The sequence below is a fragment of the Spea bombifrons genome, chromosome 10 (genome assembly GCF_027358695.1).
Source record: "Spea bombifrons isolate aSpeBom1 chromosome 10, aSpeBom1.2.pri, whole genome shotgun sequence".
NCBI classification, from domain to species: Eukaryota; Metazoa; Chordata; class Amphibia; order Anura; family Pelobatidae; genus Spea; species Spea bombifrons.
The window spans coordinates 29,871,489-29,888,980 of record NC_071096.1 but is presented as its reverse complement, the minus strand read 5'-3'; the positions used below and the strand labels follow the sequence as shown (position 1 = coordinate 29,888,980).

Below are 17,492 nucleotides of genomic sequence, written 5' to 3'. Positions count from 1 at the left end.
TTTTTTTTTAGGACGCCTGATAATGCAATTAAACGCAAACGTAATTGCTCCGCACGGCTGAGCGGTTGTGGGAGATGCAGCAATTATGCACAGTCAGTGGCGCAAATCGAAGATCTCATTAGGAGAGCCTGACTGGCAACTTTTGACTCCAGGGCAAAAAAAGATTTAGACTGACCCAGATACCAAAATATCGCTAGCTGTCCAATTGCGTCTATGTATAGGTACGTTGGGAAAAAAAAAAGATGTCAACTACCAGGCCAAGCCTGAGATCCGGTTCAAATATCCCCAACTCCTCAGCCCAGTCGCCTGATAAGATTTATGGCTTCGGAATCATCTTGTTTCATTACTGCAATTAGATCTTCTCAGGAAAGAGATGAAGGTTAATGTTGTCCAACTTCATCCTTGAAGAGCAACCAGAGGTGACCTACAACACTTCCATATTTGTTGACTACAATTCCCATGATGCCCACAGGAGCAGTTCTTAAGTAGAGTGGCTTGGTTGCCGTTTACCTTGTATGCCTTCTAATTTGAGTAATTTCTTTTTTGTAACCTTGGAGTCCCAGTAAAATAACGATATCGTCCGGACGGAATCTACGACCGAGTCCCTGACCCGTAAAGTCACCTGGATGAGGCTTTCTAATGCTGGAGGGCTTCTTGTTTCTGGATGCAAACTGTAAAGTAGCAGCGTGTGTATCGATATACAGAATAATAAGCCAGCAACAAAGTATTTTGTTCTGTGTTCAGACTGCGGCACTTCGCGGCATCCCGGCTCCGTGCATAAAAGCAGCAACACAAAGGCGCCGTTTGACGGCTTAAAAGTGTCATCCTATTATTTCTGAAAATAATACAAAACTGGGCCATGCTGCATTCTGTGATCAGCTGCCGGCTCTCCAATGCTAAACAGACAAGCGGCGGGGGGAGAAATAAGAATAGAAGACGGGGAAAATAATGATTCCATTAACCGAGTGTGCTGATTACCAGAAGAACCCCCCGTATGGCTGACAAATGACATATTCTTCACTCGCCGCAGATATCGCAGGGAGAGCGCCGCCTTGGAGTCAAATCCCCTTCACCGTGAAAGAGATTTGAAAGTCTCTGCTGGTGTAACCCAGTTCAGAGTCAGCTGGGTGGACTGGGAGCCTGATGATCTATGGGAAATAAACATTACAGCCCCAGCTATCCCATTATCAGGATCCTTTTAACAGCTTTGATGCGGGTCTGAAAAAAATAAATCTATGTCGGCTGTCGTCACGCGCTATAATTTCATCAAAAGCCAGACACTGTAATGATTCTGGACCTTAGGGTTTTGGCCTTGGCTGTTCTTTTATCAGAAGCCACCGGAAGCATACCCAGTGTCTAATTCTAGGAAGACTAGAGCTGACATCCTTGCTGTATTTTGAAGAGAATCTTTTTGATAATAATAATGGGCCATTGACACGTCTGCTTCACAAGATGTTCTTGTCGGCTGCCAGTCATCGTGCGCCGTTCTTAAATAAGTGTCCGTCTATAGAACCAGGATCACTGAAACTCCTTGACCTGGCAGGGTGGTCTCCTCGCTTCTACAGAGCACAGTCAATTGTTGTGAACTTGGCCTGCCTGGCATATAAAGAGTCTAAGTGAGCGCATCTGTCTCTCTGCCAAACACCTAGATCTTATAATCATTTTCCAGGAGGTTTCTGGGACTTCATAGGCTTTCCCCGGCCTAGTTTCCCACCCTGCCTGAAAATCTTGTCCCTTTTGCCCGTTACATAAATTATAGATGCGGTGGCGTGACCCTCCCCTTCATTTCCTCGCTCCTTGCATCTTCTGAGAATGGCTCCTGTATTTGCGTTCATCGCTACGGGGCTGGTAATGAGACCGGCCCTGTCCGTTTCCATGGGCCTTTTTATGAGCGGCGAATGCTGGTTTGATCCGGGGAAGTTCAGAAAGAGTTTCTTGAGCCCTAGGGATCTCTACAGAAATGCTACAGACGCTCGATGCTAACACACTTAAGGAAGGTCCCCGAGGCAGCACTCTGAGCTGTCTTCACCTCTGCACTCAACATGTCTCTCTTGGCATTAAGAACGCAAACCCTTATCGTGGCTGGGGTCAGGGTGCTGTACTGGGCACAGCTTAATATTAATGTTATCTGGGAGCGAAGATGTTAAACTCAGTGGCTGAAAGATTTAGTGTCATTTCCAATGCATTGTTTTAACAACAAATAGGTAGAGGGGTCCACCACCTCCCAAATTAGACATCCAAATTGTACAACCCCCTCGACATGAAATATACTTGGAAAAAAACGCTCTAATGGATGAATAGGAGCAGGACGTCTTCAGCATCTTCCATACATGTCCGATGAGCCAAGATGGACGGTTTCGATTGAGGAGGTAGACATGGAGGGCTTGGGTGACCATTCATAGGTGACTGTAGAACCTTTTGATTATTATTGGAGCCGAAGAACTTGAAATAAACCAAAAACATTGTATTTCTGCTTTTATTTCTCCATTTGCTGAAGGTTAAGCATTTTTGATGTTGTGGAGCACTGTAGAAAAATGAAAGTCCTAGAAGATGATCTGCAGTAGCCACCAGCTCTGCACCAGCCACTATGGCTGACAAGCGCAGTCATCTCTGCTATTTATACGCAGCCTTTAAAGATGGTATAATTAATGCCTTTGCCCAAGGGCATTTGGCCCTCGGCCACCTTGCGCAGCCATACCTCGACAGCATCCCAGTCCCTACGGAATCGGAACTGCGTTCAGGAAGCGCGAGGTCTTGGCAGACCTTCTCCTGCATGTGCATGTATCCTCCCTGTGGGACGGCGGCTTTGTCATCCTAGTAATTACACACTCCATTTCCACCAGCTACACAGATCCGAAAAAAATACAAAAATCAGACGAGGAGGAGCGGGCGCTCTGTCAGGTTTCTCTGTGCAGCTGTTAGGCATCGACTGTGAGCTGACAATCAAAACATTTACTGTCACCTGCGCAGGCTTTGGGAACATGGTGGTGGTCTTTGGCTCCGAAGCTTTGTTCCTTCAAAGCTGAGCAGTCTGGGAAAAAATGCTAATTGTAAAAATTACACGTGCTAACATGTTCTCCCTGCCAACAATATACTTTGATGTCTTTCCCAAGATTACCTTTAACTGCCCCCGCGCTGATCTGGAGGGTCTGTACAGCCTAGGCCAGGTCTTAGATAAGAAACGGGTCACAAGGCGATTCTCAACAGACCTCAGCATCTCTGTCTTAACAGTAGACCCCGGTCTTCTTCTCCTGCACCATCAATATGGATTTTAATCTCAATTTCGCGCCTTCTTCTCCTCCGGTTTCTGCTCTAACTTTGGCTTCCTCTGGGAATACCCATCGTATACCCTGTTCGCACAGCGACTCCTGCAGGGTATGGTGCTGATGGCTGCCATTATGCTGCCTTTTCTTATTTTCAATAATGTGATACACGAATGGTATTTTTTTTCCCTTCCTTTCGTATTCTTCTGCAATGGGCTCTGACTTTATCTGCCGCATACGTAAGGAAGCATTGCTTACCTTTGGAGAATCTCATTGAGCTCGGGTGAGTATCTGGAGGGGAGAGGTGGGCTTGGACCCTCCACAATGAGAGATACAAGCTTTATCCAGCTGGAGGCTTCAAAGGCATATCTGAGTGAGCAGATCTCATATAGAATGCATCCTAGAGACCTGAGCGAGAGAAGAAGCATGGGGTACAAACCAGCTATCCTTAAAGGCAATCAAAAATATAACAAAAAGTATGTGGAACTGAAGATATTTAACTTATATTCATGTATGTTTTCCCATTCAGAAATGAATTCTATGAAATCATACACACAATGTATCTTTTGTTACGTGTGCATTTTAATATACATTATTTAAGGCTGTTTGGGTAAAATGTAAAAGCGTAAACGGTGATGTCCCTGCGCCGACATGAACCGCTGCGAACAAATCAAGGCTGCGGAAAAGGCTATTATCATTTATAATTAAAATGTACATTTTGGAATCATTGAAATAAGTCAGATTAAAAAAAATATATCAATATGAGAAGAGCCCCGTGGAGTGAAAGACGGATTCATACGGAAAGAGAATAACAAAAGATAACGAGAGGCTGTCATTGTTTTTTTATAAAGGTACAGAACCGGGACAGGCAATGCCAGCCTTGGGGAGCTGTTAACCGGGCAGATTACTTACTAATTGATCTAATCGTTAATTCACCAGAGATCGGTGTCGCCAACACTTCCAATCTCGCCCAGAGGAGGATTTTTAATATCTAGACCTGTTCGATCCGCCATGAGAGATCTAATTCTCAGATATTAGAACTGGGACGTTGTTAGGGTTTATTTTTGAAGTGCTAACGTTCCATAAGGGATATCAGACTGGTCATAAAGTAGATCCAAAATCAATCGCAATAATCATTGGGCACCAGCCAAGACTAATATTAAAACTAGGCTGCACCAAACAAAAGATTGCGCAATAATTTGTTTTGGACGGGATTCAAAATAAAATTTACTTTTAATTAATCCACATTGAAGGTGACCTTTCATCATGAGTGGGGGCGACTGGTTGACTGTTGAGTGTATGTACACGAAGAAGGATTTACTTTATAAATTAAAGTCCTTACATGCTTCAAAATTGCTAAGTATGTTATTGCACATTATCACATTAAGCATGTTATTGCACATCGGGGTACTTGGTACCCCAAGTATAGCATCCACAAACAGAGATACATTGTCTAAAGGACATTGTGCAGGTCCAAGCGTTTTTAATGTCGCCCCTATTAACATGATCTCAGCTACACGTTTGGTAAGTATAGGGTGAATCGGCTCTTGTGTTCCTGCTTGTAAAGCTGTTGCATTATGATGCTCCTAATCCAAAGTCATCGACTTGTAATTGGAACAGGTGTTGCTTCCCTCATCCGGGACCAAGGCTCCCCCTAATATCCTCCTGCTGGGGCCAATCTGGCAGCCTAATTTCCCTGATTTTACATCCGCGTCCCTTGTCTTGTCACGCTGTGCTGCTGTGACTCTTCTAAAAATACGTTTGGAAGTTGCCTAATGACCCCTTCCTTATTGACTCCGACTCCGACTGCGCACAGCCAGACGGATCCACACACCGATTAATGGAGACACGGAAAGACGCAGAGAGACATCGTGATGCAAACAAGACGTCCGAACAGTGCAACGCAGTTTATACAAAGAGATAATTACAGGTCAAAGATTGGGGAGCTTGGTTTGTGGCCCCTTAGGAAAATGAGAATGGGTGGAAATGCGAGGTCCAAGAGTGGTGCATGTGGGTCACCAGGTCTGACACCTGATGAAGTTTCCATTGAAGATTGGTCAAGCATTATTGACAATGAAGTAACTACTCTAGAACCATCGGGGAATCGGTGTTATCGTTATTGTCCACTCCTTTGACAGCTCATCTAAGGTTTTTCTGGAGCCTCAAGGACATGGATTTTAACAATTTACTAAGGATGCATCTCAAATTCACACCCGGCTTATTTATTCAGATGAGATTTGGCAGCTAGTAATGGGTCGCTGTTTGGGTCACTCAAGTCACTTGTCTTTTGACTCTCACAGTTGTGACCATCCCTTGGACGTATTTATCTAATGGATCCGTATCATTTCCTATCCTTCCTTGATTACAAAAGTTCATCTGACGCTTACTTTGACTCCGAAGTAGGGCAGAGCGGAGAAAGGAGAGATACATTAATGCAGTGACCTTATTTTTTACAGGACTGACTGCTGAAAGTCATGAGAGAAGATGTCCGTAAAACACATCCCGTCCTCTCCATGTAAAGCTCCCTTGGTGATGACCCTCATTGCCGGAGAACTATGTTGGGATCATAATAGAGATGTTTCCTGAAGACAGCGGAGTATCTGTGGACCCTAGAGAGCAAATCAAGTTTATTACCGACGCCGCTTGCTTACCATCAATCCATTGGGTTTATAGTCTTTTACTGTAAGCGCAGGCATGGATTCTCATAACAGACAATTAATGACATTTTATATTGTAACTCAACCCTTCCCATGCTTTGGCTTTTTGGGCTAAGAGTTCCTGCCAAACATATCTTGGGGAGGGAGCAACCGAGATGAACTTCATCTGGAAAGAGGTCTACAATAAGTAGAGAAAGTTGGAATCCTCTATTGTAAGGAAGGTTAGCTTCTCTCTTTCAAATTAAAGAACAAACAAAGAAAAGCGAGTGTGCATATAGATAATGAATCCCAGAGCCACACTGTCAATGTCCCTTTGATGTCCCCACAGAGGCACCAGCTGCTCCAGATTCCAAGAATTCCAGGTGAATGATGTGGAAAAGATCTACATCGGCTTAGAAGTAAAACCACACAGCTGTTTCGGCATCCATGGGCAGACAGGTTAATGGATCACCTTCCCTCTGCTGTAGGTTAATGCTTTATCCTTCTGAGCTAATATCTTGGATTAGCAACAAATGTATCACTGGCTGTAGGTCTTGGGCTTTTAGACGGTGATGGCCTTGATGAGCCAAAGCCATGTCCTTCTCTGCCGACAGAGACCCTCACATAACTCAAGGCTCCCTCACCGGTGTAAACAACACACACATTCTGTTTTAGAATTTAGCCCACTTATTTTACTCATTCTGTTGCTTATATTTCTAAACTCTACTCTGAATGTGCTTGTTAACATGTCTCTGGTGACAATTAAGAAAAGAATATTTTTGTTGCAACTGCCAAGTCTCTCCAGCATTAGATAAGCTTTCCTTAAACGTATCAACAACATGACTGTTTTTATTCCCAAATGCATAACTTGGCATTTTTCAATGTTGCCAATAATTTACTATATGCAATTATGTTTTGTTTTTCTTCCCTGGATTTATGGCTGTTGACTCGCATGCCAATACTGTTCCTAGAGGAAAGGAAGGCTGGTTCCTACCGGCTAATTTTAAGGTTTATTTGGTTTTGCAGTCCTTTTAGTTGTTATCTTACAGTTCTTCACCACATTACATAGACTTCTACAAACATAGATATTATAATATACTATAAGTACTGTATTATAATTCCGATTCCGCCGTGGGAATAATTGATCGTTAATCTCTCATTGCCTATTGCCGAAAATTAGTTTCAAAGAACGATAGCGAAAAAAATTGGCTAAACTTTTGGCTGGGGTGGAACAGCTCTGCAAAGAATGGAAATTTTGCGACAGCCAGGCGTCATCGGCACGCAGAATACAGACGACAACAGAAAGGCGCAGCTTGAACACAGAGACGCTTTGGATGCAGACAGTTTGATTTTGTTAACCTCTTCCGCTCAATATCATGCAAATGACTGTATGAAAGCACACCTCCCAGCGTAATAAGTCACCGAGCGGCTATAGAATACGCTGTAACGCTATACCCTGCGACCGAGTCAAATGCTTTGAATGCAGGCCAATCAGTGAAGCGTTGTGTAGCTTGTCTTGCTTGACGTTCAAGGCGCTAAGATCAGCTCATTAAGTGTTTAAATGCGCTCCATGATGTGACGCTGTCTTTGGGTTATAAATCAAAGAATGTTTGAGTCAAATACAATGTATTTCACAGCAAGACGATCGTCCCAGCTTCTGTATCCAGAGGCGAATAACTCGGCACGAGAACGTGAATTTCATGTTGTCTTCTGTGCTCGTCAGCTACCGACACAAGAAGTAATTCCGCCTCTTACTCATCCTTCTGTGTTTGTCACGCTCCGTTCCAATCACTCCCGTATACGATCCCCAGTGGGTCTTAAAGGAATATGGAAACCGCTGTCGGAGAGGGACGGGGATTTCATGCTTTTCCATGGGAAAAGGGAAGGGTTACCGGTACACTGACAATTCGTACCGGCCTGCTTCTAAAAACCTACTCGGTGAAAACCCTAATTTATAGGATTACTTCAAACATGTCTGTGTTCCACAATGGGGAGGATTAATGCACTTCACATAGACTGATCTCTCCCGACGGGGGTTTCTGCTGCAGGCAGTCACCACACAGAGGGTGGCATCGGGGAAGTATATTAAAGAACCTTGCTGGGTGGGAAGAGCTGGCAGGGCGTTACATATGAGACTGAAGAAGAGATATAAGCCCGTTGAGATCAACCTTCCCAAGATACCCCTGCATGCACTGATCCAGATGATGAAGCACATTACTGTAAAGCGTGTAGACTTATAGGGAGTAGGCTTCATGCGATGCATGGGGGAATAGGAAGGAGAGGTCGGAGAATCGTATGGTTGGAATAAGATTGGGTGACGAGTCCTGCAGGGGTAAAGTGGGATAGGTGAGCCTTGGAAATGTGGAACGAGTTGGCAGCTAGTGGAACGTATGCATGTATGTACTGGAAAGAAGAGGTAGAGCCATCCAAGGGCACAAATAAAGTGGTAACCCAGGTCTTACTTGGGCAAAACTTGAAAGAGGTTAGTGTCCAGGTTGGGTGGATTGGGACACTTCCAGAACTGTCTGCGGGCATTAGGGTCCAGCATAGTTGTAACTGGAGGAGAACACCAAAGATGGTGCATATGGAGATTTGTACGTGAGGAGTGCCAAGTCCTGGCATAATAGCTAGTCCAAAAGAAACATGTCCAGAGTGTTGGGCGGATTTGCGCCCAGTTGCTTCACTTTTAGGGATCTTCAATATGGACGTCACAGAACACATGGGCTGAGATCTGGTGACTGATAAGCCTGTAATAAATTATTTGAAAGGATGTGAAGGATTTGGAGGGTGAAGAGGAAAGAAGAGCGTAAACAGGTTGCACAAAGCAATGTTTCCTAGATAGAGTAGGGGGAAGCTGCTGCTGCTGCGCATGACTGCCACGATTTAGATCCTGCAAAGACGAGAATCGCTCATCTTTTTGGTGGCTGCCAGATTTCTCATCTGGTTTTGTTCCAATCCCGTCCGATAGCTTCTCCTCCGTTCGAACGCAGGAGTGGGTGACGAGAGGGAAAGAAAGCATGAGGTTTGTGACTCATCCCCAGCTTAACCCATCATAGAAGCCTGGAACAAGTAAACACAATGACGATCCTCTGAAGTGGGAGATGATGCGGAGCGCTGGATCAGCTGCTGAGGGATTTGCAAAAATATAATAAAAATAATCACAGCATCTGCCTCTCCAATTAAAACGAAATAGACAGCAGGGTCTTCGAGGCGAGAATAATGAAAGCATCAAACTGTGGCGGAGAGAGAGTGAATTTGTTTCACTATTCGGCTTCTAACCACCAAAACGTGTTTGGCAAAACGCAGACCTAATGTCCTCGCTTGTACTTTTTGTTCTTGGTAGGCGAGACACGCGAGTGACAGCCTCGACGTCTGAAGCGCTCTTTAGGGGTGATGACTGCAGCGAGACAGTGAAGGTTTCATCGAGCCATGGACTCGATTGGAGTTACGCTGGTGCAAAGTTTGAAAAGTGGTCTTATCGCTGTAGCAACCACCGGAATAGTCAGCCGATTGTGACCACTTCCCAAACATTGCTCCGGAATCCCTTTTTCTGGCTAATGGCTAAGATTTATGGCCATCAATTGATTGAATTACAAGAAAATGAACATGGCACGCTTTGTGTCTAAATAACACGGCTGAAATGATTAGACCCCTAGCCCAAATCCTTCTCTCTCTCTATTTTTGGTCCATGAGGAAATAATGAGGTTGAGCGATCAGTATGTTAAGCAGGACAGACGGCAGGACACACTCCTCCACCTCTAGATGTGTCCATGCGCATGGTGAATGCCCACAAAATGAATAATGCTTGTATCAGCTGCTATTTCAGACTCGGCTGCGCACGGATCTCCGACACTCAATGGACCGTTCCTGGAAACCCACAGATGGCTTTACTGAAGCGTAAAATATCCCGAGAGAGACTCTGGCTCTCGGGGCAAATAACAATCTGATTGGAAGGCGGTGGCTGTACGCACGGCTGTGTGTCTGATTGTGTGTCTGTGCTGTGCCGCTGGTTTTCATAGAGTATTCTCTTATAAATAACAGTGTTTTGTGTTGTAAGTCTACAGTGATGTGCTCCATATTATCATGAAAAGAGGAGTGTTTTTTCGATGATGATGATGATGATGACGGTTTAAGGCTGGCCAGCGCGTGTTGGGTTGGCAGGTCACAGTGTGATGGGCTTGTGGTTGGGCAGTTTATCGTTGTGTATTGGGTTGGTAACGGCATTGGCTTGGTGTTTATGGAACAGGTGGTAAGCGTGTTCTACTGTGTCGTGGTCTCGGCAGGGTGTGTATTTGGTCGGTTGTGTATTTTCTGTGTGGGATTCTGTGCTGGATCGGTGCCTGAGCCGGCTCGTGCCATTCTGACTTGCCACTTTGTATCGCGTTGTCCAGTGTGTCCTAATTTGTGTGCCTGTGTACAGGTGGGTTGTCAGTGTCTACTGGTGCAGTAGGTCTGTGGGTTTGTGGGTCTGGGGGTTCTGGTGGTGAATGCGTCTTCTTGGCATTACAAAGAAAACCTGCCAGTTTACCTAAAGTAGCCAGCCCAGTGCATTACCCTTGCAACGGCGCATGTGCAGTACAAACACAGATCATAGTTTATTAGCGCAGCTGTTGAAACCATTGGGTTTGCCCGGAGCAAAGATTTGTGTGCAAGGTGACTGCTGTGAAGTATCCGTGATTTGACCCAATTGAAACCCGATGGATTAAGGATCTCGCGCATTAAGTAGAAAGCCCAAATCTCACTTATTCTATCCCTACGGCATGCGCATCAACCCAGCGCCCCACGCGTTTATCTTTCCTCCTATCCCCGACTAAGCTGATGTTTCACATTTACAGAAAGACCACGGGATTAAAAGGGGGTCTTCCTCATGATTTACTCCAGAAAGAGCCTTGAAATCTTATAACTTTTCACATTTCGACAATACTCAGTAAATTCAACTTTTAAAAGTGTAAGTGGTTCTGCAGACAATTTACTAGAAAATAACCCCAAACGGACAAATGAATATATTCCTGATAGTGTACTTAAAGCGCGGACGGGCTTACATTTCCCATCTGTGTCATTGACGAGATCCGTCACGTATAAAGGTCATTGTTTCAGTAGAGAGTATGGAATGGCCTTTAAGTTTGTCCGATGGTCCAACGCAAGGAGATGCTCCCCATCATATACCCCGGCGTGTGGCCTATTATTATTATTATATTATTATTATATGCGTAGGCTCCACCACAGACTGCCGTACAATGTCTGCCATGACTCACATATGGATTTCATTTCAGAACAATTTCCGCGTCTGCGATATCTTTTGATTTGATGTTTAAGATATAAAGAGGAGAGAGAGAGACAGAAAGAGAGAGGAGACGAGATCGCTGGCAGCAGTACAAGCAAAAGCTGCCGGCAGTAATTAAGGACAAGCAATCAGCGCGATCGCTTGTGTGGTCACAATGTAGCCGGGTTTCATCTGACGTGTAAGGGATCATTGGTAAAAAAAAAAAAAGAAAAACCAAAAAACTAGGGATTTAGGGATTTGTGTTGCGACATTTTTTTTGCCTCCTTTTAACCAGGCCGATGATTTCCCTTTAACAATGACAAACGTTGCACCAGATGCCCCCCTTTTAAGGAGGCTTCTGAATAATGTATGCCGTAGGGCTGCGATGGATTAGTATTATCCCCCTATAGCGTGTTTGGTGCAACTTGTAAAAATCCCTAGGAAAAGGGAAATTCTGTTTAATAATGAATTTCCTTTATTTCTCCCGTACCATTGAAAGGCTCTTGTATCAGGAAAGCTATGCATTATTCTTTTAACCCCTCGTGGCCTTGGCATCTTAACGTACGACGGGACATCATTTGGCACTTACCAGATATCCGACTTTGAATTGTACCCGCTACTTGAGAAGGTTTCGGGGCTCATATAATGAGGAGTTCCGGTGAACGAGGTCGCCATGTCGGACGGCAGCGCCAGGACGCGGGAGACGCCAAAATCCCCTGTGAGACCAATAACAGCCAGTAAGACCCCCATTGTTGCACATGGGAGAGCCAGGACATCTCTTGCTAGGAAAAGGGGCCTTTTTGCCGGGACGTTAAATAATTGAGGGCTCACTTTGTATGACGTCATACTTTTGTCTTATGTCATACTTCTGAAACTTCAACAAAGCCAGTGTACCAAGTCATTAAATCCCAAAAGGACAGCGTCGGGAGTAACTTACAACTATTAAAAAATAAATGATACCCTTCGCTCCCACAACTACCCGGCGCCAGCGATGGTACAAAAGAAATGGGAACAGGTTTGGACCTCACAGGCATTGTAGCGCTATTGATATGCTGGATCACTATCAGCGTAATATGATGTCATTAAACATATTAACGACATATGCCTCCATTTAGAACCCTTGTGATAAGGTTTTACCGTCCCTTTAATTTGAAGCCGGATTCTGGGTGCCGGCATCCAAATTTCCCGAATGAAATGCAAGCGGTGCTTCCTAACGGCAGCCGATTCTTACGTGTGCTCCTGCAATCATTTCGCCAATACGAATACAACGTGAAATCATGGAAAGGCCGCTTACCGATCTTCACCGCGCCGTCCTTTAGAAAAACATTTTTGGTCTTCAAATCTCTGTGCAAGACCAGCCTGAAAAGCAGGAGAAAGGAAAACGATCCCTGAGACGATAGCAATGATATCTATGAACATTTCTTAATCTTTTTATCTACTTTTTTTATGTAATAAATAAGTAAATTAGTAAGAAGTTTGTTTACTGAGAGGGTGGTAGGTAAGCGGAACAGTCTCACAGTAGAGGTGGTAGAGGGTAACACAGTAAGGGAATGTAAACATGCATGGGATAGACATACGGCTCCTGAATGTAAGACGAGACCGGCGACTGATTAAGGTCTGTCACACCTTTCGTGGAGATAGTTGACCCCAAGAAGAAGCTGGATAAACCACTCCACGACATGCGCCTCGGGGAAAGGTCTGCTCGAATTCCTCTGCTCCTTAATAAGACACTGAAGATCTCCACCCTGTTATAAAGAGCAAGACGTTGAGCGTGGACCGACTGCAATACAGGAGGGAATTTGTCCGCCCCGTTATAACTCAGAAGCAATAAAGCACTCGGCAGCGTTTCCTCGTTTCACCGCAGGCAGCCCGCTGCTCGGCACTGGAAACGCTGCAGAACATTAGAGTAAAATGACAGGACCCCCTGACAGACAATATACTCAGCTTTTAAATGGGGAGAAAAAGACCCTTCTGCTGAGTTTTATTTATGAGATTTATGAGATTTATGTGGTGGTACCGGGAGTGATGAAAAGGTCTCCAGGCGTTAATAACTAAGACGCTCGTCAGAAAGTTCTAACCAAATAAAAAAAAAGGCCTTGTGGTCGTTCGCTTTGCCATAATTGATGACGGTTTACCAAGACGTTCTTCGGCATCTGCAGGCTGATGGAGGTCAGAGTCTACGACTACAGGGCCCGGGGCTTACATGTAATGTCAGGAAGTTTTCATTTACTGAGAGGGTGGTGGATAAGAGGAACAGTCTCCCAGCAGATACGGCAGAGGGTAATAGTTCTGCGGGATTTTGTCATAAAGTGATCAGTGATGGCCATCCTTGGGCAAGATGAAACCCTGGGTGTCTTACCTCGCAGTATTCTGTGATTATACAAAAGTCATCCTTCTCCAAGAAGCTACCAAGGAACCGGACGATGAACGGGTGTCTCAGGCTCCCCAGGAGCTTTGCCTCTCTGGCCGAAGGAAGGGTGGAATCTGGTCTCATACCCCCACACGAAATTCTCTTTAGAACTTTGCTGGAACACGAGTGGAAGATGCTTTGGGTTAGTGGTGCGCAGGTCACAGGAGATAGGGAGGGCGGCAGTCTGAAGAAGACATCTCTCCAAGCATGGTACACCAGGACATGGGGCGTCTCACCCGGTGCGGCCGACCTTGCCCTAAATGCAGCTAAACGAGTGACTGATTCATGCGGGCAGAGCCACCTTATTACGTTCCCACAAGTAATGAATTATGAAACAGATGTTGGAACGTAGGCTATGACCCACCTGCACCGCGGAACATGACGGCGCCATATACATCAATCGATATGTAATACGGTGTATCAAAATGTCATGTATGGCCTGAGTGAGATGTGGTTTACCACCAAGAGGGTGGTAAATACATGTAACAGCCTCCCATCAGGAGAGGTAGAGGGAGAATTTAAACACACAGGGGCTATCTAAGACAAAATCAAGGACTGATGAAGGTTTGAGTCCCCATTGGGAAAATCCGGCAATTGGACGGGTTGAATGGGTCTTATCTGCTGTCAGATTCTATGTCTCTAAGCAGCGGTCACACAAAAGAGGGGGTTTCAGCCAATTTCTGGTAACCTGCACAGAGGGTTAATAATACATTACCGGCAATATTGCATTCCCCGGGAAGGGACGTCCTGTTAATTACCCCGTGTTCCGCGCTAAAGGTAATTAAAGAAGCTTCATTCTCCGGGAGAAAGTTACAGGGTGTGGAGGTAATTGATTCTGACAAGTCCCCATAAATGACAAAATGAAATACTTTGCATCATTACGCCTGCCGTTACCCAGAAGCCCGGCCTGTGGCGGTATAAAGTGCTACAGAGTACGACCTACCAATGAGCAGAATGGAAAGTTTTTTTGGGGGGTTGGTGACATTTTTCACCCATCTGCACGAAGGGTTAATGTGGGTAAGTGGTTAATCCATCATTGCCAGCCTGACTGGTAGGCGGATTTCCTCCCGCTTTATGTACCGTTCCTCTGTCCATAGCGCTCAGTCACGTCGGGTTTGTCTGAGATAGACGGGCAATTCGGTTTAATTTATTCTTCGGTTCAATAAGAAACCACGAATGAGCATGTTGTGCGTTAAATGAGACAATAACAGGGCTCCGGGAGGGGGCCGCAGCTCTACAGCCCGGCTGGATGGAGAACACGCTGAATAATGACTGATTAGTGCAACCTATTCATAACCAGCCGCGATCTAGATCGGGGGGGTCTGAAACTGCAGCCCTCCTGCTGTTGGTGGGCTACATCTCCCATAATCCTCTTCCAGCCTCTGAGCGATATGGGTGATGTAGTCCTTCAACAGCTGGAGGGCCACAGCTTGGAGACCCCTGATCTAGAGCGTGAGGCTGGGGGCAATATGGCATATTTACTTTAATGAGAATGTGGTAGATAAGTGTAATAGCCTCCCAGCAGAAGTGGTAGAGGTTATACAATGAGGGTATTAAACATACATGGGACAGGGATACGGCTCCTAAATCTAAGACGAGACCAACGACTGATTAAGGTCTGATTCTTTACAGCAATTAAAACGGGCTTACTGGACGGGGGCCGAACGGGTCTGACCTGCCGTCTGTATCGTGCTATCTATGCACATCCCCCCCCCTTTCAGTTGCTGCCTCTTCCTATACAATGGCTGTCCTTTTTTGTGGGTTATGATGTGAATCACAGATTTTGGGGCTTTTATATAAAAAAATGCGTAGGAAATGAAACATTTTATAGAGTATGGGATCTGTATTAATCCAGCCCCAGATTTTCTGGACCGAAATTGATCTGTCCTTTCTACCCCAAAACCCATTAGGGTATTCCCATGTTCTATATCCTTAATATATACTCTATATTTATTTACAGTATACAAACAGTGAAATATGTTTATATTATTATTATTATTATTATTATTAAATATTTTACTCCGATCCTTTGTAGCGAGTTCAACTTTATCGTATGCGTGGTTTTATTCTTTCCTGTGAAGGTTTAATCCCATAAATACAACAGACAAACGTTCTAGAAGCTTTTTCAGTCTCCACGGCAACAACCTATCGGACGCCTCCTTTTGTGTCGCGTAACGAAATTATGAATGAAGCAACGTTTTCCGTGATGGAAGACTTCTTTCTTTGAAGGCTTTTGGGCATTTTAAGATATTTGAGATATTTAACAGGTGCAGCTATAGCACTGACTGTCCGTCCGTTACCCCCGGCCTTCCAAACAAGAATATATCCGGAACACAACGAATAGAAAGGTGCTTTTCGTTCGTATGATTGGAGTCGTCATCCTTTAAATATCATTAGTCCATGTTACAGTGCGGGATATGACAATGACGATAATGATATTTATCTATATCTCACATATAATAAATAAATATATATATATATATATATCTCACATATAATAAATATATATATATATATATATATATATATCTCACATCTAATAAATATATATATATAAATATATATATATATATATATATATCTCACATATAATAAATATATATATATCGCATATAATAAATAAATATATATATGTATATGTCCATCTCCCCTTTAATTGCCACCAGGGATCGCTTGGGCTCTGACAGTTCTTTTGCATGTGTCGGCATTCATATTTCCACCCCAGAACACCGCATATTCCTAATATAATTGTTATTTACATTGAGAGAAAACGTTTTGGGAACACACATTTTCTTTAGTTGTTTGGTGGCTTTAAAGATCTGTGTGTCTCGGAAAGCTTTCAGGTGCGAGTCTGCCGCGGTCGGAGCCGCCGTGGTGTATTTTTAAATCCTTGTCCTTTACAGACAAAAAGGCTCAAAGAAAGAAGAAGCGAATCCGGAGAACCCACTGTGCCTTTTTCTTTGCCGGGGATGAAGCTAAACAAGTTCTGTGCCACCCACAGCTTCAGCGGCATCAGTCACCTAGTCCTAAAACAAAGGAGTGCAAATCAAAAAGCCAGCCCGAAATGCCAGTAGGGGAGGTTTTTGGCCAGGAGACGAGATAAACGCTGTGGCGACGTGGATCTACTGTACCGGAAGGCCAGGTTCACTAATGAGTTTATGAAGCTAGGAGCTTGACACCACAATGTCAAGAGGCTCTCGGGTCTATCTTGTTTAAGCAAGACAGAAAATCCATGTCGCCTGCCATGGGCTGAAAGAGCCAACGGAAACGCTTACGTTCCTCCAAGGCGAGGTGGAATTACGGAGTAATTAATCCTAATGGGGCACCCGAGTCACATTATCGACCTCTCCTGTTCATTAAAGGTCCAGGTTTTATTCCAGTCAGTTCTTCCGTCTTGCTACTGAAGTTCCGCGGTTATTTTTGAGGGTTGGGAATGAGTAAATATGTCATAAGTCGTCGATAAAGTACATAACGCATAGAATTAAACGCCTGGCTCATAAAACATTCAGTAAAATGGGCTGCAGAGTCTTTAAGGCATGGTGTGAAACTTTTTGATCTATACAGATGGATATCTTCATGCCGTCTAAAAAGACTTTGGAAACCGCGTAGAATTGCACAACCATGGTGAAGGCAACACTGATGATGGTCATTGATGGTAACCATGGGCGATTTGCCAATTTCTGCCATGAAACCATCAAGTTGTTTTTATTACTTTTTTAAATTCCACTGTTCGAATACATTTTTACAATTTGCAAACTATTAATGCTAGCCAAGCGCAGAATTTGCATCTAGAACTAGAACAAACAAGAACTTGTCCTACGGATTTTAGGTTCAGAATACCACAAAGCCTCCCATTAACGGTATGAATGTCATCCGTCTTCCATACTGCCCGGTCCCCAACTATATGAGCTTCTCTTAAC

At 44.4% G+C, this 17,492-nt stretch overlaps 1 protein-coding gene across 1 annotated transcript in view; it reads right to left on the bottom strand.

Annotated features, from left to right (window-relative positions):
* The window catches only part of LOC128467535 (serine/threonine-protein kinase Nek11-like), a 51,016-nt gene that overhangs the window by 16,062 nt on the left and 17,462 nt on the right, over positions 1-17,492 (bottom strand). The window contains exons 3-7 of the mRNA XM_053449200.1: positions 13,522-13,687; positions 12,789-12,907; positions 12,457-12,521; positions 11,752-11,878; positions 3,522-3,671 (exon numbers count right to left, since the gene is read on the bottom strand). Coding sequence (XP_053305175.1) covers positions 3,522-3,671; positions 11,752-11,878; positions 12,457-12,521; positions 12,789-12,907; positions 13,522-13,687 — 627 coding nt within the window. The remainder of the gene's footprint in view (positions 1-3,521; positions 3,672-11,751; positions 11,879-12,456; positions 12,522-12,788; positions 12,908-13,521; positions 13,688-17,492) is intronic.